Source organism: Eublepharis macularius, chromosome 4, assembly GCF_028583425.1.
Source record: "Eublepharis macularius isolate TG4126 chromosome 4, MPM_Emac_v1.0, whole genome shotgun sequence".
Lineage (NCBI taxonomy): Eukaryota > Metazoa > Chordata > Lepidosauria > Squamata > Eublepharidae > Eublepharis > Eublepharis macularius.
In genome coordinates this window covers 88582411-88608577 of record NC_072793.1, presented here as the reverse complement: position 1 = coordinate 88608577, position 26167 = coordinate 88582411, and the positions used below count along the sequence as shown (strand labels likewise).

Here is a 26167-nt window from a genome sequence, read left to right as displayed (position 1 = left end):
AAACGCCTGCAAGCTCAAAAAGATTGGGGACTCCTGGGTTAGATGAAACAGTATCACTGCAAATATGGACATATGTCAGGATGCTTAAAGATATGTCAACTGTTTACAATGAAATAAGCTAAAAATAAAATTGATGGGTGCATAATAAGCCAGTGATCCTTAACATTGGTTCTGTTAAAAACCACTTGTTTGTCTTGGCTGTTCTTTGATTCAAAATTTCTTTCTTCTAGCTTTTCACATGATTTGCATCAAATTCTATCTTGTTTAGGGTTGCCAGGTCCAGACTGGGAAATTTCTGGAGATTTTGGGAGTGGAGCCTGGAGCACGTGGGGTTTGGGGAGGGGAGAGTCCTCAATGTGGTATAATGCCATAGAGCAGCCATTTTCTCCAGGGGATCTTGTCTCCATTGCCTGGAGATCAGCTGTAATTCTGGGAGATCTCCAGATACCACCTGGAGGCTGGCAAGACTAATCTCATTATATTTCCTTTTTATCTTCAGCACATACATTCAGTACTGCCATAGTTCAGCATTCATCCTTGTTTGCTCCATAAATGATCTTTCGACATCATCTGTTTGCCCTGTGGTCTTGGATATTATTCTATGGGACACTTCCAAGCAATTAAGCTTGGGCTTAAGCTTTAAGTGGTTTGTAGACAGCATCTTACTCTAACCAGGATAGCCCAGGTGAGCCTAATATTATCAGATCTCAGAAGCTAAGCAGGGTCGGCCTTGGTTAATAATTGGATGGGAGACCTTCATGAAGACCAGGGTTGCGGAGGCAGGCAGTGGCAAACCACCTCTGTTAGTCCCTTACCACGAAAACCCCTCCTGGGATCACCATAAGTCGGTTATGAATTGAGGGCATTCTTCACCACCAGACTGCACTTTAAGAATCACAGAAATAAATCATTTGTTATTTTGTGAACCATGATTTAATACTTTGACTTTAATGACCCCTTTGTGAATTATATGTAAACAACAGTTTCTATTCCATGCAGCATCCACCCAGAGCAGAAGTCATTATAACAGCGGAAGGAAGGCAGCTCATCTTGGACATTGAGAAGAATGAGTAAGTTTGTTAGTCTTATTCTATATAGAGTTACAAATCCTAAAGTGGGGAGCTGGAGTTCTTCCAGAATTACAATTGATCTCCAGACTACAGAGATAAGTTCTTCTGGACAAAACTGTAATTTCACTAGGTAGACTCTTGCATACTTTATGGTATCACATTCTCACTGAGCTCTCTCCCAACACCAAACTCCACCCTCCCCAGGCACTGCATCTAAATCACCAGGAATTATCAAAGTTGGAGTTGGCTAATCTAATTCTGTGAATTAAGCAGAGGCTCACAGGGCTTCCAAAAATCTCCACAGACCTACAAACGAAGGTTCCGTCTAGACTCCCTCATACCACCTGGATCCAGTCCCAAGATCATATGAAAAGAAGTCATGTGACTTGCTCAGCTCTGTGGTCCCACAGATGACCTGAGCTCCAGGAATTTTGTTCCCCTGTTCTCCTATCCCGAGTGGCCTGCTATCGACAAAGCCAAAAGCCATACTTATATCTTGAATAGTTATTCTAGCAGGGAAAACTTCAGCAAATACAGCTTCTATCGTAGAAGTGAAGAGGTTCCTCTAGTAAACACCTCATTAAGATCATATGCCTTGCAAAACTCTTTTTAATCCTGTACCCAAATATTAGAAATTAGATCACTTTAACCCATGCACCAAGCGTAAAGACATGACTGCTGCATGTGGGTGATATTTAGATACTTCCATCCAGCCATACAAAACAATTTAGGGCTTCAGTATTACCTAATCCAGGTCATAGATCCAGAGGAGTTAGCCGTGTTAGTCTGTAGTAGCAAAATAGAAAAGAGTCCAGTAGCACCTTTAAGACTAACCGACTTTACTGTAGCATAAGCCTTCAAGAACCACAGTTCATATCACAAACAATTCTGTCTTCTTTCCAAAACGGTGAGAATGGAAATATAAATATTTTGCTTTTCTCTCACATATAGAGATTCAAAGCTGTCTGGAGAAATAAATGCAAAAAACAACTCATGATGCTTCAACATCCAGAGATGATGCTGGTTTTGTTAATTTGGATCACTTGGGGCCATAGGCCGGAAGCCAAGGGTCTTTTGGTTCTTGCCTTTCAACTCACACTTCTGACCACATCCAGCCTAAATACCTGTAACCAGGGCTTTTTTTCTGGGAAAAGAAGTGGTGGAACTCAGTGGGTTGCCCTCAGAGAAAATGGTCACATGGCTGGTGGCCCTGCCCCCTGATCTCCAGTATGAAAGACATTAAAATTATTGATGGCTGAGCAAATATCCTATCTCATGAACTATTAAACAGCAACAAAAAACCATTTTTTCATATGAAGCGCAGCTGTGGGCCAGATCACAGTTTGAAACTTCAGCTTAATGAACAACAATGTTTTTGTCAACATTGCCACTTGCCATGTAGCAATTAGGGGCAAAACCGATGTGATAAAGATGAATCTCAATCAGTCTATAAACATTGTAGTCACATGCAGATGCAGTACGTGGCTGTACATGAACACAACAACTTTTGTACAGACTGATGGAGATCAGGTATACGGGCACCTGCGTAGGAAGCATGGCAAGAAGATGCCTATATCCTGTCTCCTGAGGTTCACAGTTCTCGTAAGGGAGTGTCACTTCCTATATTACAGTAGAAGCTATTAAAGGAAGAGTGCAAGTAATTTATACATTTTTCCTCACTTCTCAAGAAAAAGAACAAGTTACACTGAAGCCACAGAGAGGAAGTGACACTTGGCGGCGTGGAGGTCAATCTAAACTCCCCTGTGTCTGGAGATCAGGGGGCGGGGCCACCAGCCATGTGACCATTTTCAAGAGGTTCCGGAACTCCGTTTCCCCTGGGAAAAAGCCCTGCCTGTAACAAAGAAGGAACAGAATCTTAGTCCAGATCTCAGTCTGCTGGCAAAGATGTTCCACTTGCTACTTTATGTTGTTTTGTTAGTTAAACTAAATGCGGTCATATGTATGAAGAAGCCCCAACAGTCCATTCTGTCTTGCAAACTGCATGGTGGTAGACAGGAAAGTGGTAGACAGGGAAAGACAGGAGAGAAGGGATTCTTTAACCCTTTCAGGGAGTAATACTTTGTCTGGAGAAGGGTTAAGAGCTCTGTTTTCCTCCACACTTTCTCAGATTCTTAGTGTCCCTTTTTGATGGTGTTTTGTACAGGAGAAACAGATGTTGTGTCACTTCCTCTCTGTGGCTTCAGTGTAACTTGTTCTTTTTCTTGAGAAGTGAGGAAAAATGTATAAATTACTTGCACTCTTCCTTTAATAGCTTCTACTGTAATATAGGAAGTGACACTCCCTTACGAGAACTGTGAACCTCAGGAGACAGGATATAGGCATCCTCTTGCCATGCTTCCTATGCAGGTGCCCGTATACCTGATCTCCATCAGTCTGTACAAAAGTTGTTGTGTTCATGTACAGCCACATACTGCATCTGCATGTGACTACAATGTTTATAGACTGATTGAGATTCATCTTTATCACATCGGTTTTGCCCCTAATTGCTACATGGCAAGTGGCAATGTTGACAAAAACATTGTTGTTCACTAAGCTGAAGTTTCAAACTGTGATCTGGCCCACAGCTGCGCTTCATATGAAAAAATGGTTTCTTGTTGCTGTTTAATAGTTCATGAGATAGGATATTTGCTCAGCCATCAATAATTTTAATGTCTTTCATACTTCTGTGAATGCGAAGGGTATTGCTTATATGCTTCAATCAAGTGCGGTTTATTGACTACAGCCAGATCTGTGGTAGAATACAGCCACTGCCTAACACACATATACAAGCATTGAAGAGCCATTTGTAAAAGAAGCTAGATCTGCCTTGGTTGAGTTGAGAAGTATAATGGAAACAGGGCTGATGATGCCTGGATGTTCTAAATAATTTTATCTGAATTCTATAAAACAACTGTACTAATCACCTGAAAGTGTACCAGCAGATTAGAGACGTTTCAAGATTAATGCAGGTATTACTGTTTGCTCAAGTAGGACAAATTCTGTCTTGCTGGACCTAAGCCAGGTTACAGACATTTAAAGGGCATCTGTAGGGATTCATGGAAGATGCAAACCCACTGCATTTATGTCCCCCCCCCCTAGAATTCTCTCTTCTTTGCCCCCTTAGCCATTGGAGCTAATGCTGATTTCACTCCTGTTCTAGTAAAGGATGGGGTTTCTAGTACTTCCCAGATGTTTGTATACTGTTGCATTTGGGAAACAAAGGAGTAATGTTAAATGCAGGAAAGATGACTTGTTGCAACAACTCAATAACAGGCTTCCATGCCAGACCCTTTGTTACAAAAAGTTATCAGTACTTTGTTCCCATGAATTAGTCTGGATCTGCATCCTAGTATAGAGATGGTACCCTCTTTTTCTTGTTGGTTTATTAATTTGCTACAGCATTTTTGACCCGCATATAGCAGTAATGGTAAATCTATGAATGGTACAGTTAAGTTGGCAAGAGCAGAGTCTTGAGCAAAACATTAGCAGTAGATTAACTCTGAATATGATGACATAATTTCCAGGTGCCTCCTGGGAATCACACAGTGCTATTTTCATCAGATGTCTGCTCTCAACAAGCTAGCAAAACGGAACACCTATATTGTGTTAACTTCCTGAGCTGGAGCTCTCATTCATCTAAACTTGCTGTTCATCTTTATAAGGAAATCTGTACTTGATACGTAGAAAGTACAGTAAGTATAACCCTCATGGGTAACATTCACCCTGTACTGACTTTTAAACCATGGTAATTCTAATTATGCACAAGTAAAAAGCAATTACACCTAAAACTGAAAGGATAAACTAGTCAGTTAGTTGTCATCTGGTATGTAGTTTGCTGCTGGGTTTATACCCCAATCTGAAATGGATTGCATCACTAGTATCGCCATTATTTTTTTACAGAAGTTTTAGGGGAAGTAAAGAATGAGAAGCAGTGAAATGAAAGCATAGAGATCAACACAATAAATTAAAAAATGAATCCAGGGTTTAAAAAGAATGGAAGTTATTCCTTGTATTAAGGACAGTACCTCTAAAAATATCTTAGCAGATAATACAATCGGCCATAGAAACAAAAGATCACAAGCAAGAAAGATGTATCATGTCAGGATTTCTCTGAGAGCAGGGAATGATGATGGTAAGCAAGCATCTGGAGGGCTTCAGCAAGAATGTAAATACTCATATTACAAGCAAAGGGGAGGAAAAGCAATCTCATAACAAAAAACAATATGCCTTTAGTGATCAATATGCATTTTATGATCTGGAACTAGGGGTGAACAGTGTAGTGGCCATGTTTGCAGGTGACATGAATCTCTTCAGGATGGTGAAAACCAAGGCTCCAAGAGGATATCCACAAATTGGGTGAGTGGACAACAATGTGGCAAAGGAAGTTCAACACAGGGAAGTGTGAGATGATGCAAATTGGAACAAAAATCCCAACTTCAAATATATGCTTTTGGGGTCTGAACTTGCTGAGACTGAGAGGGAAAGAGAGGTTATAGTGGATAGCTTGATGTATGTGTCAACTCAGTGTGCCGCAGCAGTGAAGAAGGCAAACTCTGTGCAGGGAATTATTAGGAAAGGGGTTGAAAATAAAATGACCCATTTGAAACCCATTCAAATGGGTTACTAAGAAGATGAGATATCTAGGAGTTTATATCCCCATACGCTTGAATGATGATGTGCGGGTAAATTTTGATGAACTTTTCAAATCTGTGCTTAACCTTTTTTCCAAATGGAAAAAACAAAGTTACTCATGGTTTGATAGGATCTCACTGGTTAAATCTCTTATTCTCCCTAAGTTTATGTTTCTATTCTGATCCCTCCCAGTTAAAATACTTCCAAGAAAATTACAGATTTTGCAAAGGGCTCTCAATGAGTTTATTTGGTCTGGTTGCAAACCAAGAGTTGGGTTTTGGACGTTACGTCAGCTATCAGGTTTAGGTGGTCTGAATGTCCCAGACCTTTCTTTATATCATGCTGCCTCTTCTTTGGCTCCATTGATTCAGGCTTTAAAATTGAATCCAACGGAAGCCTGGATCTCTGTAGAAAGTTTCTTTTCTTCACCACTTTCCTTACCAGTAACCTTCTGGTCCTCAGCTAAAAACAGGCCAGTTATGACTTCTTCTAATTCCCTATTAGACAACTTGCTGAAAACCTAGGATAAACATAGGAAAATCTTAGCTCCTGGTATTTGTTCCCTAACACCTTTCACTAACCAAGATTGGTTTCCTCCAGGAAAGGATTTAAGTGAGTTTAGGGAATGGTAGACTCTGGGTTATTGTTGATTATTAACTGGATTAAAAATGGGACAATTCTAGATACATCTATAGTGGAAGAAAGATTCAGAATTAGGATATCTTCAGCTGAAACATCTGTTCACCAAGTTGATCAGGTCCAAGGATTTGCTTTGACCCCTAACTCCTTTTGAGGAAATGATTTGGGGTGGGAATGATGGTAAACAAGGTATGATTTCAACCCTTTACAAATTATTATTAAGGGTGACATATAAAGACCCTCTGCCGTACCAAAAAAAATGGTCTGATTCTTTAAAACGGATTTTCTTGGAATCTGATTGGCAACAGATATGGAACTCCCATTCCAATAAATCTAGTTGTTGGAATATTAAACTCCAGTTTTACAAGCTGTTGTCCAGTTGGTATTTAACGCCACATAAACTGAATCAAATGAATAGGTCGTTGAGCCCTCTGTGCTGGAGATCTTGTAAGCAGGAAGGCACGACCCTACATATGTGGTGGGAATGCCATTTTGTTCAGGAATTGTGGAGAGTGGTTCACAAAGAGATATCCAACATGGTGGGTCTTTTGTTGCCATACTCCCCAGAATTTCTCCTATTGGATTTTTGGCCCGACTCTATGCTAGATAGGAATACCAGATCTCTTGTTTCGACATTGGTTGCCTCTGCTCGTCTGGTCATTGCTAGAAATTGGAAATCCCTTGTAGGGCCATTGCTAAAAAAATGGTATCAGAAAATCTGGGAGCAATATTTGATGGGTAGGATTATGCATAATCTGTTTTTTGGGAACTTGCATATGGTAGTCCCTTTATTCGAATATGATGAAATATGAAAACCTGTTTTAAATGCCGGAGATGTAATCCCCTCAATGCAACAAAGTTTAAATGCCTGTTTATTGTAATTCTTGGGTTTTTAACAATTTGCCAAGAGTTGTTTTGATCATTTCTTTTATGGTTTAATTTTAATTCTTGTTTGTATTGTATTTTATGGTTTTATCGTTTCTTGTATTAAATCTTTAATGAAAAAGAAAAAGAAAATGACCAATATTATACTGCCCCTATATAGATCTATGGTGCAGCCTCATTTGGAATACAATGTGCAGTTCTGGTCACTGTATCTCAAAAAGTACCTTGCATAGTTGGGAAAAAAATACAGAAGAGGGCCACCAAGAAGATTAGGGGCTTGGAATGTCTTTCCTATGAGGGAAGGCTGAAGAGTCTGGAACTTTTCAGTTTAGAAAAGAGATGACAAAGGGAGGACATGATAGAGATTTATAAAATTATGCACGGGTTGAGAGAGTAGAAAGAGAAAATTTGTTCTCCCTCTCCTGAAATACTAGAACTTGTGAGCTTCCAATGAACCTGATGGGCAGTAGATTCAAGATGGACAAAAGAAATAACCAATTAAGATGTGAAATTCACTGCCAGAGGATGTAGTGATTGCCACAGGCATACAGAGCCTTAAAAGAGGATTAGACCGAGTCACTGAGGATAGGTCTATCAATGGCTGCTAGCAATGGTGATTAGAGGGAACATTATTTTCAGAGGCAGTACCAATGCCAGGAGAAGGGCACTGCCTCAGGGGAAGGCCTGTACCTCTGTACCCTGTTGCTGGCCCTATATGGTAGCTGGTTGGCCATAGTGTGCAACAGGGTGCTAGACTCAATGAACTGCTGGCCTGATCTAGCAGAGTCCTCCTTGTGTTCATATGAGCTCCAAACAATAGGCAAATTCAGTATCTTTCTCCTCTCACCACAAGTCTGAATGCAATTTGTGCATCTACATAATTTTCCTGGAAGAAATCAATTATTTCCTTAGTGTTAGCATTGCTTGCAAAAATCAAAACTCATTTGATGAGCTTTGTAGTAATAATAGTGTTGTGACTTCCTCATTTTTGAAGGGGAATGATATTGCAGATAAAAGAAGGATACTAGAGTTGCAGAGTTCTCTGTAAGTGCTTCATCTCAACATTCCTCTAGCTGGAAAAAGAGATACTGGACATTTAAAACTGTATTCTGTATCTTGAGACAATGAGCAATCATAGCTTGGGAAGTCACTGAGTTCTCTAGATTGCATTGCTGGGGTCAAAAGCATATTTTGCTACTGAAATTGCTACTTAAATATAATGTTGGTGCTATCAATCTAAAAATTTTTTCACTGTGGAGCATATGTCAGACACTGAACTATATACTTACATTTATATTACTTCTATTTTGCATACAAAATCAAAAAGAATAAGGTATGGTATATGTATTTTACAACTTGAGAACTTAAATTTTCTTTAAAAAGTTATACTGTGGGCATTATATTTTGGATGTGTGTATGGCTGCAAGGGTCTAGTTGAAATTTCTTTGGACTTCCTCTTGGTCACCCCTGCTATTATTGGAAGAACAATTGGTGGTGTCACTATAAATTTTATACTATCCATGGTGTCATTCACAACTGGGTTGGTTTGTCTACACAGGATAATCTAGTTGTGAATGAATGCTGAAGCATGTCAATAGTGCCATATTTAGCAATCTCTGGATGCAGCTGTATGCTGCTTGTAGACTAAGAATAGATACAAGGCCATAATCATGAAATGAAATCAATGAGTTACTTCCAGTGTACTATCCATGTTCCAAATGTGACTTATATGATTAATACTGGGATGTGAGATTGCCGTAAATGTATCCAGATATTCTTTGATAATTTTTAAATTATGCTGAGTTAAGCTGCTATGCTGAGTTAAGCTGCTTCATGGGCTTATAGCAGGAAAGACATGGACCACACTAGCATACTACAAGGATTCCTTTCTCTCTCTGTTCAGATGGGGCTTTCTGTTATGTAAGAAAGGATGTGGTCTCCAGAACAGCCACGCGACAAGGGATCTGTGATGTATCTCTCTATTCCCATGCTTCCATTTTATGACATAACGCTTTGTTCTGCTCTAAATTTCCATCTGCCTCACTCATAAGATATTTGACATCCCTATCATGTAATGGTGCTTAACACCACAAAATAGAAGCCCCCTTCTCTGCAGGCTCTTTCACGAAGCAGCCCCATGGCATTAAGATGGAGGCTTTGTTCTGAACAATGGCGCCATTGATGGGGTGAATCGGGGCCAAATGGAGCTGGAAGAATAACACAGTCTTTAAGACATCTGTACATTATGGCTCTGGGCCAGACCATTGCTGACTCTTTGGAGTTAACCCTGCTTCTAAGGTTTTCAGTTAAATGAAAACTGGCAACAGCTGCCTACTTTCAGCCAGGAATTATATACCATTATGAGGATGTTAAAGCTGTAGGCAGAAAGTTACATCTACACAGGTTATTTAAAAACAAAAGGTTAACATGTGCAAAGATGCTGTAAAAAGATTAAGTTCTCTCCAGTTGCCCAACTAATGATATCCTTTCTGAGATGAAGCATTTTCTTCTGGGATTAAGGCAGACAAAGTTGCAGTCCTGTGCATGCTTTCTTGGGAATAAGCTGTGTTGAACTTGTTGGAAATTATTTCAAAGTAAATAGGCATATGATTGTGCTACATGGTTGTAATCCTATTCAAGCTACTTGGGAGTGCATCCCATTGAGTATGACTCTGTGCTCATTTATTCAGAATTCATTTCACTCTAACTTGGTGTGGCTTCAGAAAGTCTGTAGAATGTTCTTATTCAGAAAACACTATGTTTACTTTTTACATCTCTCTCCCCAAGTTCTACAAGCAATTATGGAGGGTGGGGGCAGTGGTCTAAAGTTACAATCCTATACATACTTTCTTAAAAATAAGTGCCACTGAATGTGATAGAATTTATTTCTGAGTTAGCATGCATAGAATCACATTGCTAAGTTATTTTGCCCCAAATCACTGTTCTTTCTGCTTGGATCACAAAAATAAGCAATGCTTGTTTTGTGATTGTGTATTTGATTGCACACTGAGATACAAAATTGCACATGACTTAAGACTAGACATGGGCATGAACAGCATTACGAACGGAAAAAACCACAAACAGCCCGTTTGTCTGTTCACCAACAAGCTGTTTGTGAGGCTCCATTCTAAACGAACAAGTGGTCGTTGCAAGCCTCATTCGTTGCTTTCGTCAGCCATCTAGCCAGACAGTCTGGGGCCTTTCAATTACCCTGGCAATGGCAGGGGCTGAACTCTGTCTGAACTCCTTCTGGCTTTCCTTCTGGCTTTAATCCTTCAAAGTACTTCCAGCAGAGAGTCCCGTTTTTGCCATTGTGAAGAGAAAATGACAACAAAGGGAAAGACCCATGGATCATGCCTTTCCCGGGGTGCAATCTCTCTGAAACTTGTGGTGTCTTTGGAGGACAGTGAGGACTATGTCCCCTGCAGATTTGGTGGGTATTGGACATTGGGAAGGTCAGTTTGTAACCCCTCAAAGTAGCTACCTTCCAACAGGCAGTTCCATTTTGCCACTGTTAACAGAAAATGATAGCAAATGGAAGGACCCATGGATCATGCCTTTCCTGGGGTGCAGTCTCTCTGAAACTTGGGGGGCGGTCTTGGGAGGACAGTGAGGACTATATCCCCTGCAAATTTGGTGGGTATTGGACATTGGGAAGGTCAGTTTGTAACCCCTCAAAGTAGCTTCCACCAGAGAGTCACGTTTTTGCCACTGTGAAGAGAAAATGACAACAAAGGGAAGGACCCATGGATCATGCCTTTTCCAGGGTGCAATCTCTCTGAAACTTGGGGGGTCTTCGGAAGACAGTGAAGACTAGGTCCCCTGCAAATTTGGTTGGTTTTGGACATTGGGAAGGTCAGTTTGTGAGGTGTTTAAAGGGCCCTGCCCCTTGCACGTGGCAGGAAAAGGCCCTTTAAACTATCAGCTGGCAGGGGGGAATTCCCTCTACCACCTGCCAGCTGATAGTTTAAAGAGATCTTTAAGGCGCCACGAACAACAAACATGTTTGTGAACAGGGTCATGTTCGTTACTGTTCGTTGTTCATTGTTTGTGGATGTCAACGAACAAGGAACAGCCTGTTCATTTTTTTCCCCGTTCGTGCCCATGTCTACTTAAGACTCTTAACACATTGATGCAGGGTCAACAACAGCAATTCTGGGACTTTTTGAAAGAACTATTCCCAATTTATAGTTAGTGTTATCAAAAAGAGCACATTTCTCTTTGAGCAGTGTAGATAAAATACAGATTAAAACAAGTCAACAAATGCTGATATTAGCACCTTACAAGGCTGAAACACCAACAGCTGTTTTATAAAATAACACATCAGCAAATGTGGCTCTGCTTCCTGGCGTGCAGATTTGACTGTTTTGGCACAATATTCATTGTCAAATGTTGTTATTCTTTAGGGCTGTTATTTGTGGTGGTAGTAGAAAGAGTCAGTAAACAGGGCTAATAGTAATTACTGATTTTCGTGTCCTGACTGAGCAAAACACAGACGGTTTCCACATGGAGATGGTTCTCTGCATAGTTCACTTATATTTAATGTGTTCATAAAGGCTGTACATGGCTTGTGGCTCTTGATCTTTCAGAAGATTGCTGTACATGACTCAGAAGGTCTCAGAGATTAGGCCATCCTCTTGTCTAGGTGTTTTAAGGACGAAATAGCTTATAGTTTATTTGCTTCCTGTTTTCTGAGATTCTGATACATTGTGCTATCAAATGAGCTTATGCTAAAAAAAAACCTTTAATTGTCTCAGATTTCAGCTAATTCTACCCAAAGATATAATGGGAAAGCACCATAGAGTTTTTTATAATTCTTGCACTTTCACTTTAGAAAGTGGTGGCGAGGAGACTATAGAGGTTTATGCATTGCTTGGAGAAAATGGACGAACCTTTTCTCCCTCTTCCAAAATACCAGAACTCAGGACTACACTATGAAATTGATGGGAAGTAGATTCAGGCCAGACAAAGGAATAATGTAAAATTAACTTCTGGAACTCTGGCATGGTGATGGCCACTATCTTGTATGGCTTGGGTTGAGAGGAAAGTAAGCAAATTAGTGGTACAAAATGTCTGTCAATGACTGAATAAGCTCAGAGGCAGTACACTTAATTGCCAGAGGAAGCATCAGGAGGAATCTCTGTGACGTTGCTGGTGGCTTTCCAGGGCATCTGGTCAGCCATTGTGTGGAAAACAGGATGTTTGACTGAATGAACCATTGGCTTAATCCAGCAGGGCCCTCCTTATGGCATATCTGTGGGGCAGAGAAAATATACCTCATGACTCTTTATCCCCCAATAGCTGAGAGTGCATGAAGTAAAGATTTACCTGTCAAAAGGACTGTCAAAAGGGTTTGAACGTTAGTTGTTTTGCCAAAAAATTGACTTTTTTTCCCTTAAAGGAATAGCATATGAGATGTGCAAAAATTACTTTAAAAGTTTGTGGCTATCAGCACCTTACAAGATTTGGTTGATACACCAACAGATGTGTTTAAATCAGTTTTTCAAGAGACTGTATTGGACAAGTGACATTTGAACCATATTGCCATTTGTATATTAGATTGTCATTTGACTAAACAATTTTGATTTTGCATTGTTTCGGCTATGAATCCTCAACAGGGATTTCTTTAAAGGAATCTATTAAGCATTTTTTATGCTTGTATAATAGTGAACCTCACCTGAAACCACAGTTAAGACAAAGAGTAGATAATAAACCAATTCCAAGCCAAGATTTCAGATCCTGGCTTGATGGACCTTAACTAATCATAGTTAGCTGAGTGGCCTATGTTCAGATGATCTCACTAACTGTAGTTAATTTTAATTATAACTATGCATAACGTCTGCATCAAGACTTAAACATACTTAAAAGCCCACTGAAATCAGTGAGTGTTGGCATGCCTCACTCAACACTGGGCTGTGCTCTGGTAGCTTCATCGCTGACTGATGTGAAATCTTGATTGAGTTCAAAACACAAACACGAGCTATTACACTTGCTAACTTCTCCATCCTTTGCTCCTAAGTGTAGGACACAGTAACATTGTTTGTGTAAGAATGGCAAAAATCAGATTGTGGAGGTTTGTTTGTACATTTGGTTTTACTGTAAATAATCCCTTTATTTCCTGTTTTTTTAAAAAATAGTTTAAAGAATGTCATCATACTCAGGGAAACAATAAGAGGAAACTGAGTGAATGGCAAACAATTAAGGGAATATATAAACAATATAACTTGATTATATAGTACCCTTCATGGTTTCATAGGATTTCCCGGGTGTAAGTCCTGACTTGGATATTGTTCAACCAACCTTTTTGAATCCAAAGCACTATCAGGCATCAAAGGCATTCAGTCAAGCTGAACTTCAAGTGAAAAAATGTGAAGGTCTACAGATTATCCTAGTTTCTGCATCCCTCCGTTTTCTCACCTGAATTTCAGTTCACCTAAACATCTTTCAGTGCAATCCTAAACAGAATTATATCCTTGTAACACTATTGAAATAAATGATCTTAGAAGGCTATACCTGTTTAAAATTGCACTGATGCCTTGGTTAGGGCTTCTTGCTGAAAAAAATAATAATCAGGACTTGGAGATACAGCTTATGAAGGAAGTTTGGATAAAAAGCTTTCTACTGAGTCAGTCATTTATGCTGAGTTACATCCGGGGCTTTTTTTCTGGGAAAAGAGGTGGTAGAACTCAGTGGGTTGCCCTTGGAGAAAATAGTCACATGGAGGCGGAGGCGGCGGCACGGAGGGCAATCTAAACTCCCCTCTGTCTAGAGATCAGGGGGTGGGGCCATCATCCATGTGACCATTTTCAAGAGGTTCTGGAACTCTGTTCCACCGCGTTCCTGCTGAAAAAAAGCCCTGGTTACATCTAATCTAGGCTACTATAACACACTTCGTACATTGCTGAGGGATGTGCAGTTGGATATATATGATACAAAAATATATCCAAAAATACTTTATCAGTGTTTTGGGGTATATTATGTTAGCTAGAGCAGTGTTGGGGATTCTTAGGAATACCAGTATCCGGGTCTTATATGTTTCCAGAAATATTCAGGAATATCTGGGGCCAGCATTTTAAGGATCTTTGAGTTTTTTCCCTTTAACAAGTTTCCTAGGCAATGGAAAGGCAGCACCTGACTGGCATGAGTCTCACTTGGTCTGGGAAAAGTAATTCCCAGCCAGCATGAGCCAGGTGCACGCCCCTACAGAGCTGCAAGTCTGGCTAGCTCCTCCCCTTCTTCCTTTGTAGTGACAGGGCTCTTTTCCATGTCTATTTTTCCTCCCAGTCCACTCCTGCAAGTGGAATGGCTGGGGACCCTTGTTCTTCAGAGGCCAGTAGAATTGGACTCCTTGGTCCAATTCTCTTGGAACTTGAGGGAGGAGGTGTTTAATGGACAGGCAACACTAGCTCTCCTGCATTTTGGTGCCATTTGGTTGCAAAACAGCCCCTCTAGTGCCACGAAAAAGTTTCCCATAGAGAATTAATGGCAGAGTTGCCTAGTGGGTACCTCAAAAGTGTGCACGTATGCCCACAAAAGAACAAATATCCACAAGGAGCATGGTTTTATCTTGAGCAAAGAAATATGTGTCCTTTATTTAAAGATCTCCACTTGAGATAGGAAAGGAGCAGAGATAGCATTCTAATTTGACTATGTAAGCTAGGATGCAGAGAGATACAGGAAGCATGTCCTACACTTATGGCTACAAGATGGAGAACAGAGTGAGGAAAGGGAAGGTGAAGAAGAAAGGAAGTCCCTAAGAGTACCAATCTGCACTTCAAAAGGATAGCATCAGAATAGTAGAAAGGAAGGATGCACAGACCCTTGACTTCTCTGTCTTGCTGACTCTTTTGCAGTCTCCCTTTGTAACTTGAGGCTAGGAGATAGTGTAAAGTCCTTCATTTCCAACAGGAATAATGGAAGCCATTAATTCTGGAATCCTGGAAAAACCCAAACCTGAATCCTGAAATGGTACTAGGGGACTTGAAGACCATAGAATATTAGCATTTATGTCCTTCCTTACATCCATTTTGCAGTCATTCCACTGGCTGCCCATCAGTCACCAAGCTCAATTCAAGGTACTGGTCATCACATACAAAGCTCTGGGTACATTATATATGCAGGACCACCTCTCTCTGTATGCTCCACCACAATAGCTTCACTCATCCCCCCTGTTGCCTGCCAGCTGATAATTTAAAGGGACCTGCCACTTGAAAGCAGCAGGAAAAGTTTAAATGGCCATTTCCCTGGGTTAATGGCCATTTAAACTGCCCTTTAGTACGAACCAAATGAACCAGTAGACCAGTTAGTGGAAGTTCGTGGAAACAAGCTGCCACGAACCACTAGTTCGCGAACCGTGAACTGGGTGGGGTTTTTTTGGTTTGTATTCAGGTTCGTGCCCATCTCTACTCACATCCAATGCAAATCAGTCAGGTGATTCTGGATTATTTATTTATTTATTTATTTATTTATTACATTTCTAACCCGCCCTTCCCGGAAGCGGGCTCAGGGCGAGGTTCAACAGTTATAAAATACAATACAAATATTAAACAACAGTTCATCAAAACAACAGTTCAAATCATAAAATCCACAGATAATAACTGTCCCAAGATGGGGTCAATTCCAGGTTGTAACTACATTTGTCATTGCAGCGTAATCTCATTTAGTTTCCTGAAAACACCCACAGGCAAGCGGATGGTTTGGTGTGGCCTATTCAAAGGATTTTTCTTGCTCTCTGATAATGTTCGAGCTGGTTTCCTTGAGGTTAATACAATTTGGAAGGGAAGTAATGTGTTTTTTGCAGCTTCATGCTCTACAGCCCATGATGGTACAGAAGATAGCAGGGCTTACTTTCTAGTGAAATGCATTTGTAGTATTTGTGTCTGTATTATTTATGATTTGCTGCATTCTGCAGATGCAGGACTATCAATGGCTTGTAGCAGTGATGATGAACAGAAAAAAATGAATGGGTTTTGCAGGAACGTAGCAAAGAAATAACTGTCATGATGGCATTAGTCATTTTCAGTTGTCTCTTTAGCACATTCTGAGTAAAAATGCTTTACAAGTCTTACATTATTAATGTTATAAAATACATTAGGCAAAGACTTAGTAACTTACTCAAGACCACCCAGTGTGCTTCGTGGCTTTTTAAGGTTAGAAAAGATGACAGTGGAGGCAAGATATATGTTTATAAATTATGGAGAGGGTGAAAATCGAGACATTTTTCCTTTCCTTGAATCATGTTAAAGTCCCAAAGGCCTCTTAATATCAAATGTCATCCTTTCAGAAAGCCCATCTACCACTATATGTGTTTTATTCAGCATTATGGTACATATTGTACTTTATTTCAGCAATATATTGTGCAACCAATCAAAAGCACGCTTTTGCTGACACAGCTTTGAACAAGCCCAACCTTAATCCCACATAAGTTCTGGAACGATTTATATTTTTTTTGCTGAATAGTAGGATAAGCCCTTGGAGAGACATGGCAGCATGATATTGTTCACTCAGTTGGACAGTTTTGCTAACATGCAAAATGTAATTCTTTCTATCTTTATATTTCTTTCTCATTTCTGGCAGGCAGCTCTTTGCACCAAGCTATACTGAAACTCATTATACTAAGAGTGGAGCCCCCCACACCATCGCTTTGAACCACACAGTAAGTATTTCAATGTCACTGCTTTAGGTTTCCAAGTTAAGCTGGTTTAGGATTATACTTACAATGCAATCCTAAACAGATCTGCTCACTGAATTCAATAGGACTTACTCACAGGACTGAAGACTTAAACCTGGTTCAAATGTATAAAGGCCCCCTCATGAAAGCCTGCAGGAATCTGAGAGGCTGCTTCGTGGTTTATAGCCTGGTGAGAATGTGAGAGGGCTGTGATTGTATGTCCTCTTCCATGTAAGACTTACACATCTCACTGCTGCAGTTTTGCACAATCACAGCAAACATTTATTCAAGCTTCTCAGCAAATCTTGGTATAATTGTAGCATATTATGCCAAGGTAAAAGTGATGCTTCATACAATTGGTGCCCCATGCAATACTTTCCAGGCTGCAAGATGATAAATGCAAATGAAACTGCCATAATTTTGAGAATGTGTAACATGCCCAGAGATCAACGAAAGTTAGATCAAGGAAGAATTTAATTATAGTGGGACCACCCTGGCACCTTGTCCGTCTCCTGGTATGATAAACCAGCAGGGACCGCCAGACTCCTTAATGGTCGAAGTCTAGAGATCAGGTACAGAGGGAAAATGGAAGGAAAGGCCAGTTCCCTAGGTGGTTGGCATGGAATGTGCCTTTAGGGATGTAGGAACATATCCTGGGTAGGTCGGGAGAGCCAGCCCATCACTCCCAACCCCAGCCCCCCCACTTACCTTCCATCTGATGCTGGGGTGGTGGTGGCCTCCTCCACTGTCCTGCAGTCCCACACGGCTGTGGAGGACACGAAAAGGGCCCTCCTGCCCCTCAAATGGCAGCCACAGCTGCCATTTGAGGGGCAGAAAGGCCATTTTTGGCCATCTTCTCTGCTGTGCAGGCAGCGAAGGAGGCCTCCACTGCCCCAGCATCAGAGGGAAGGTAAGTGGGGGACTGGGGCTGGGGTTTGGGGGGCGAGGGGCTGGGGCTGGGAGGGTGGGGGTGGGCCGTTTAAAGGGCCCTGCTGCTTGCAAGCAGCAGGTCCCATTAAACTATCAGCTGGCAGTCGGCAAGGGGGGGATCCTCCCCTGCCGCCTGCCAGCTGATAGCTTAAAGGGTCATGCCCCTTGCAAGCGGCAGGAAGAGGCCCTTTAAACGATTAAATGCCCCTTTCCCTGCTGGAAAGGGACATTTAAACCCCACGAACCACGAACTGGTTCGTAACTGGGCCAGTTCCATGCCAGTTTGTGGTTTGTGGTTCTTGGAAACCCTATGAACCACAAACCCCATGGTACGTTTTTTTCCTGGTTCATGCCCACGTCTATTCATTACTCTCTGAGCCTTTGGAAAGTGACCCTGTGGTGCATATGCAAAAGATTGTTTTTTTAAAAAAATTGGGGCATGTACAATTGGCAGCAGGACAGGAAACAGCTAGTTTGCTTGGAGGAATTAGGTACAAAACCTCTCCAATTAATTTAAGCAGACCTACTTTTTCTCACTTTCCTACTTTTGCCAATAGCAGAGACCATTGTAAGTTTGTCAGCCTGTATGTATTTCATATTTTCAAAAGCCAGCTGTGACTTAGATATTCAGACTTTGTAAAACAGCAAAATTATCCTGTAGCTGGACAGATACAACAAGAAATTGTTCCTTAATGAAAAACTGTGGCTTTAATCTAAATTCAGGACTCATGTTCCAAATGGTTGTTTTTTGCAGGGCAGGCCCATCAATGGCTTCTAGCTATAATGACTAATGGGACCCTCCAGAGACAGTAAACCTCTGAAACCCAGTGCAAGGAGCCAACTTCTGTGGAAGGTCTTGGACTCTATGCCTGTTTGTTGGGCCTCCAGGGCAAATGGCCACTGTGTGAAAAGGGATGCTGGACTAGATGGGCCACTGGTCAAATCCATCAGGGTTTTTCTATGTTCACAGAACAAGATTCAAGTCCAGCAGCATCTTAAAGACCAGGTTATGAGCTTTTGAGCGTCAAAGCTCCCTTCTTTGAATATATTTAGAAGTGGATCTATGAAGAGTTTTTGTCCAGCCAGAAGATGAGAGGAGTATTTAAAGTAAGGGTGTAAAGTAATACCTCTTCTCTCTCCTCCTCTTCTGTATTTGACCAGTCTCTGTATCAGGCATCTGACGAAGAGAACTTGATTCTCGAAAGCTTATGCTACAATAAAATTGGTTAGTCTCAAAGGTGCTACTGGACTCTTTTTGATTTTGCTACCACAGACTAACACGGCTAACTCCTCTGCAAGTAATACTGTAGTTAGCTTGATAGAGCAGGGGGTATGGAAGCTAAAAATGAATATCTGTAGTGAGCGAAGAATCCAATGAAAGTTCCTGTTAAGCCCCCTGGGGGTGTCATTGTTCCGAATTTGCAAATAGAGTCAATTTCAGCAATCTCGTGTTACAATTTTCTTTGGAAGTTTCTTCACTTGAGAATGGCCGCTCTTATGTCAGTAATGGAATGTCCTTGTGTTCTGTTGTTGTTTTGTTTGAGCTTATCATGGAGTAGGTCATCCCTTGGTATCATTCTAACTTTGTTAATGTTTTCTTACTGCATCTGGTGGGTATTGTAATTCCAGATCACGCAGGTGAGAGAATCTCTGTCAGAGGGATTGGAGCAGATGCCACTGTAGCATAGAGCTCTTACGTTCATACACATTGAGCATGATAGGACGTAGCTTTTCAATATGATGACTATTACACCATTGTGACCTGTTCTTTCTTAATTCATCTTTCATGCTTTACTGAGAACTTCCTTTTCCTTGCAAGTTTCCATGCAGGATGTTATCTCATTCTTCAGTGATAAAATTGAAGCTACCCACTGCAATCTCACTACCTCCCACCCCAATTTCTCCAAGCAAAGCCTTTATCAATGAAGCTCCCAAACTCTACATGTGATATATATTGGATACACATTGCAGTGTCTCTGCATGCCTGTTATAGCCCTTTGTCAGCTGGTTTATGTCCAGAAAAATCTTTCTTGTGAGTTGGAAAAGCTTTAACTGGCTGGCACTTTGCAAAGATTGCAACCAAAGATGATATTGCTATTTATGATTTAAAAATAAAGTCCATGAGCTCATTCTCCTTGGCACTGCTTCCTCTTCACTTCCTTTCAGCATAAAGTTTTCTAAGCAGGATTACTGTGATGGAATATTATTGTCAGCCAAAGTCCTAAAAGCCTATTTCATGCCATTAATGATGATGGGAATCCATAGAGCATTATCGCTGCATGCCATATGATTTTTTAAAGATCTAAAAATGACAGTAATCCCAGAGCCATGTGTATTCAGCATTGTAGGTGTCACTGTAATTTGATTAAGGTGTTAGCTTCATTCTTCAACATAATCATTCTCCACCCCATTCAACTGAGCAGTATGATTCCAAACCAAATGTTTAGAGGTAAGAATGATGCTGATTGGACTTTATCCATCCTTTATGTTTCCTTTGATTGTGAAGTTGCAGGATAGGAACTCCTGTATATCTAATTCCATACCTCAGTGTCATTAAAAGGGATCCTTTGAAGTAATATAATATAGGTTACTTGAACACAAAGTTGTTTTATACTGAGACAGGCTATTGGTCTATCAGGGTCAGTATTGCTTATTCTGACTAGCTGTGGATTTCTTAGAGTTACCAGGTTGTGGCTGGCAACTCCCAGGAACAATTTGGGACTGCAGCTGGAAGTGACAAAGGGAGATGCTGTAGCATTTCACAAAATCTCTATGGGATGCTAGAGTGCCCCATGTCACTTCTGGTTTAAACTGGAAGTGGCATAGACATGCTGGCATACGTAGACTCTCTAGAGTCTCAGGCAGAGATATTTCATGTCATTTGCTATCATCTTTTTAACTGGAGACTAGGAAGATTTAACCTGGGACCATCTCCTGCATGGTCCCTAAGACATGGTCCCTTTCCCTATTTTTCAGCGCTGCTTATGGCAGTGGAAAAGGTCCAGGGAAAATGAGCCTTAAATGTTTCATTTCTTGTTGTATGATTCTGAGAAAATTGTGGAAGTGCACTGCTGATATACATTATCAGGAATTTCCCTCAAAATCAAGTTTAAAGGAGATAGAGTCCCTTACCGACATCTTACCCAGTGTATGTGTGTGTGACAGAGACAGCATGGTCTAAAAGGAGGAGGACAGGTACAGTGAGTTGATGGAATGACATCTTCCCTTGACAGTCTCCAATTTGTCTCCCCAGAATCATTGCTTTTACCATGGTGTAGTGAGAGGGATGGAAGATTCCAGTGTGGCACTCAGCGCATGCAGTGGTCTACGGTAAAGTGTAATCTCTCTCTCATAGAAAACAATCTCAAATTAGTTCTTAAATCTGTTTCTGGATTCATTTGGATATTCTTAAGCTAGGATGAAGACCAAAAGCTGCTGTGGCTTTTCAAATGAGAAGACAGGCTGCTCAGGGAGAATAGGCCTGTTAATGTCTATTTGCCTTGATAGCTGTTAGCCATCATCTTCATGCTTGTAAACTTTCAGAGGCGTCTGCCTGGCTCAGATGCTGAATTAAATAGGTACTAAGTCTGTTCCCTCAGGGTGGCTACTATATTCTCTAAGATGAGACAAATCAAAGCTATCTTAATCTTCATAGGATGTAATGCTCATCACATACTGCAGAATCTAAATTATTCGAGCTGTTTTACACAAAATATTTCAAGAGCAAGAGTCCAGTAGCACCTATAAGACTAACAAAATTTGTGGTAGAGTATGAAGTTTTGTGAGTCACAGCTCACTTCTTCAGTATCAGATATAGGTGCTATTGAACTCATGCTCTTTTCTACTGCTACAGACAGACTAATATCTTGATCTATCACAAAATATTTCAGGTAGTCTTTTTTTCGAGATCTCCCCCCCCTCCCCCCCCTTTTTTTTTACTCAGGCTTACCTTTTTGCCTCCTTATATTCTCACCTTTTATTCTTTGATCTATGATCTGAAAGTTTCACTGCATATTTGGTGTTATCATTTATAACCATCTTAAAATACATCTCTTCTACAACCCCATAGGTTACTGTTCAATCACAGACATTAGAATTCTACAACATCCTACACAGCCATGACACTGTCATTCAGATTTGCAGACATTTAATTCATACAGGGATCTGATTCCAAAAATGATTAATTAAAGATACTTTTGAATAAACAGGATGTGTTTTTCTTTCAGTCACCTTCATTCAAAATCATTTGTAAGCTCAGTTGCTGGGCGATAGTCCAGTCAGGAAGCAATTTGTGCCAATTTTTCTTTAAAAAAATCCCTCAACAACCTCAAGTCATTTCAATGTAAACAAACAGTCTGCTGGTATAAACAAAGTAAACCTTGGCCACTTATGGTTGACAGAAGACACAGCCCACACAAAATAGGAAGTGTTGCAGGTGCAGCATGACCCACTTTCATCCCTCCTGCTTCTAACTCTTTTTCTTGGCTACAGAGTCCAAAAGAGCTCTCTCTGTCCTTGCAGTATAGTTCCCATCCGCCCAGCTGGCTAGTGTGCATCACATTATTTTAAACCCTTTTAGGATTATTGGTAATATATGGAAGCTAAACATGCACATGTTTTTATTTCCATGTTGAATTCTCTTGAGTGATGGGGAGCAGCAGGTGGGGAAGGATGTGCCTCTCTATTTCTACAATCTCCTCCTTCCTTTGTCCAATGTGTTTATAAAAAAGCTCCTCTGAGAAAATGTTTCCAACCCTCCTGCATGAAAAAAAATATTGAATTATACTATGTAATATATGCCCATTCATAGGTCTTTATGGGAAACTAGCACCAGAGCCTGTTGTGAAGTAATACAGTGGGCTCTAGCAAGGGGTGCTGGGCCGAGCTGCCCTGCGCTGCAGCAGGCCATTGTGCCGGGCAGCCCCATGCCACAGTGGGCTGCCAGACCAGGCAGCCTCATGCCACAGTGGGCTGCTGGGCTGGGCTGCTCCTCCTCACCAGGCCCCAAGGCGGTGGGAAAGCCTGGGGCTGTGCTGCTCTGTCTTCCCACTGCTGCGGGTCCTCCTGAGGCAGCAGGAAGCTCCAGAAGCACTGTGCCAGGTCTTCCTGTTGGTGGACCCGGGGCTTCCTGGGCCTCTGGAAGCCCTGAGGCAGTGGGAAAGCCTGGTGCCATAGTGCCGGGCCTTCCTGCAGCCATGCTGGCCCTTTCTGGGCCTCTTGAGGCCCCAAGGAAGAGGCAGGGAGGCAACTGTTTTACTCCCACTTTCTTCTTATTCCCGCATACTGTGCATGTGTGAGGATAAGAAGTGAGTCATCAGCAACACAGTTTGCCTTTTATGTCTTAGGATAGGCCTTTTGGCTACAATAATAGGATTAGTGCAACTTTAGTTTCTGCTAGAACCTGTGTCAGGACAAAGTAGGAAGTATTAATGAAAACAAGTTATGCACACACCAATATTGGAAACTTTCTCTTATGGAAAAAATATCACATTTTAATTATATAGGACCTTTTGTAAACTGCCTCCGTTCCACAAAATTAGATCCCCATTTATAAACTACCTGTTCTCCAAAAGGGAGCCCAAAGTTTTTAAAAATAAAATCCACAATAAAACGTAACAAAATAAAAGTTAAAAATCAAACTTCCAATAGGCCTCCCAGACTTACAGTAAAATTCTAAGCAGAGTAACTCCAGTCTAAGCCCATTGGATTTCACTGTTAGAGACAGAGCCCAGCAGCTTGGTAGCTTTGATCTAACTACCGTACTTTGATGAATAACAGAGCTTTCGCTATGGCATTAATAATACTGTGAAGTCTGTAGGCAGAGTGTATAAGGGCAGGCATTTTTCTTGTTTTCAGAAATATGTGTACCTTTTAAAAATGTAGTCTCATTCCAAAGGATTTTAAAATAATTGTGTTTTTCTGAATAACTTAAAAATGTAAATATTTATAATCATAAACATTCTCATTTTTAAAAAATGAAGCACAAAATCTGGAACCGCATTGCAACACAGGGAAAGTTACAAAATAACTTGCACAGCTCCCAAGTGTCTTTGTAGCTATAGGTGTGCATGCACACACACAAATTGAAATTCTTTTGAGCTCAGTACTAAAATAGACACTAAAGATGTATGAGAAAGTAATAGTGTAGGTCCCTTAAAAGAGAACAATCAGTGTTTACTATTAGTGATATAATGGCCACTATTTTGGCTCACATCAGTAAATTAAATGCTAATCTCGTAACCTAAAGAACAGCCTCAACTTTATCCTGCAGCAAAGTCACAAATCGTATACTGGGATTATAGCAGACCCCAGACAAGGGTGTTTTCCACATGGTCACTTTGCAGCGTTTCAGAATCTATTCTGCTTCCCATGTTCTTCAGTGTTCCACTTGTGCAAGGGAGTCATGGGAAGCAGAAATGTTTTTTGTCTGTCTTTTCTGCATTCCCCCCCCCCCCCCCTGCACACGTTCTATGATCTTTTTTTAAGTCACTGCTGGCACGTGTTATGTCCATGCAGAATCAAAAACCCTCATTCTGCTTCTCGTGCTTTAAAAGCTAGGAAAGGGTTAAATGGCTGCTCTTTACTTCCTTCCTTGGTTGTGTGAGCACACTCTCATTTTTTTCAAAGCTAGGAATGAGTTTAACATTATTGCTAATTCCTCCTGGCTTTAAAAGCCAGGAAAGCGTTAAATGGCTCCTTTTCTCTCCCTCCCAACATCTTCAAATGCCAAAGAGGAAAAAAACCTCAAGGATTTTGCACAGCTGTTTGCAAAACAAAGTCAGGAGGGAATGAAGCAGCAGCACTTTAACCCTTTCCAGGCTTGGCTTTAAAGAAAAATAAATGTGAGTGGAATAAACACAAAAAGTACATTTCCCCCGAGAACTTTGCCGCCAGTTGCCTCTCCAGTGGGCATGTGGGGATGAGTTTCAACATTGCAACGTTACCACACATGCGGGGGGGGAGGGAGTCAGCTCCAGCCCCCCGAAATGTGGCTCCAATCAGACACCAAATCTCCTCAAGGTTGTGCAATGCAGAATAGTGGGACCCCAAGCCGTTTCGGCACCAATTGGAATGAATACTCAGCATCACTGGCTTAAAATGCACTGTGCAGAATAGGCCAAGGACATATGGCCCCAGATTTCTGTGGTGCAAATGGTTAACATGTCTTTGATGTCTGTTCTGCAATCTAAGGCTTGAAGGTTCTATTGAGGTTTCACAGGTTTGAAATCCAATCAATACCTTAATATTTATTTTGTTTAAATTCTATCTTGTCTTCTGGCAGCTTCCAACACAAAAAAAACCCCTAATATATACAAACGTACATGGTATATACAAAAAAAGCTCTGCATTTACGTTATGAGTCATATCTTCATAAAATATTTCAAAACATTAGCAACTTGCAAAGCTTTCCTTTTGCTGCAATTAATGTTTCCCAATTTCCAGGAAACCTTGCTGAAATCAGCTCTCATTTTTATCTTACACAATTTCTCTTTGCTGTAGTTTTTGATTTAAACTTGATGTTGATAGGCAATACATTCAGCCTAAAACCTCATCTAATATTCCTGTGCATTTTGAGATGGAATCACTGGAACCCTTTAAAGCATTATAAATCTTGCCTAGGGTAGCCAGCTATTTCAAGCCATTGTTTTTGATGAGAAAGTAGAAAGGTTCAAAGCATCTACCAGGGGAACCTTCCAGAAGAAAACTGGCTAGCATCTTAGAGAGAGGTCTCTGTAGTGGAACTGTCATAGAATCATTATTTATTATTAAAATACCAGTGCAGTGTCTGGTTAAAGAGGCAATTTGAGCTTTCAAAGGGCAATTGTGCAATCATGCAAGACTTTGTACTAGCTGTACAGTTGTGTCACACTGATAGCTTTAAAAAATCATGAAATTTTCAGCTGCTAGAAATTAAACCCAATAGCAAATAAATTATTAACAAAAATATGTAATTATTTTGACTTTTTCAAAGTTTCTCCCTAAGGAGAACCTTTTCTGCATTGGTGAATTGGCTGTGTGTATGAGGATGCACAGTCAGTTCATGCAAAGCATTGATCACATCATAATGTTGTTCTATGTGAACTGAGAGAGCATCCTGGAAAATACACAGTATTCTGCTATAGTGATGGGCAAGCCATCATACAGAGAAGTTCATCTGCCTTTACCAAACTTTTCACTGAGAAGTCATCGATAAGCATCCAGACAGGTCCAAGATTCCAAAACACATTTTGAATAGTTATTTTTTATTCTGCCCTTCCTTCAAACTCAAGGTGATATACAAAGTTCTTTCCCCCTCCAGCAGTTAGATCCTTACAACACCCCTGTGAAATGGGTTATGGTA

General features: G+C 40.8%; 1 protein-coding gene across 1 annotated transcript in view; it reads left to right on the top strand.

Annotated features, from left to right (window-relative positions):
* ADAM19 (ADAM metallopeptidase domain 19) overlaps positions 1-26167 on the top strand; it is an 89726-nt gene that overhangs the window by 24860 nt on the left and 38699 nt on the right. Inside the window, exons 5-7 of the mRNA XM_054976366.1 lie at positions 1000-1070; positions 16803-16881; positions 21080-21156. Coding sequence (XP_054832341.1) covers positions 1000-1070; positions 16803-16881; positions 21080-21156 — 227 coding nt within the window. The remainder of the gene's footprint in view (positions 1-999; positions 1071-16802; positions 16882-21079; positions 21157-26167) is intronic.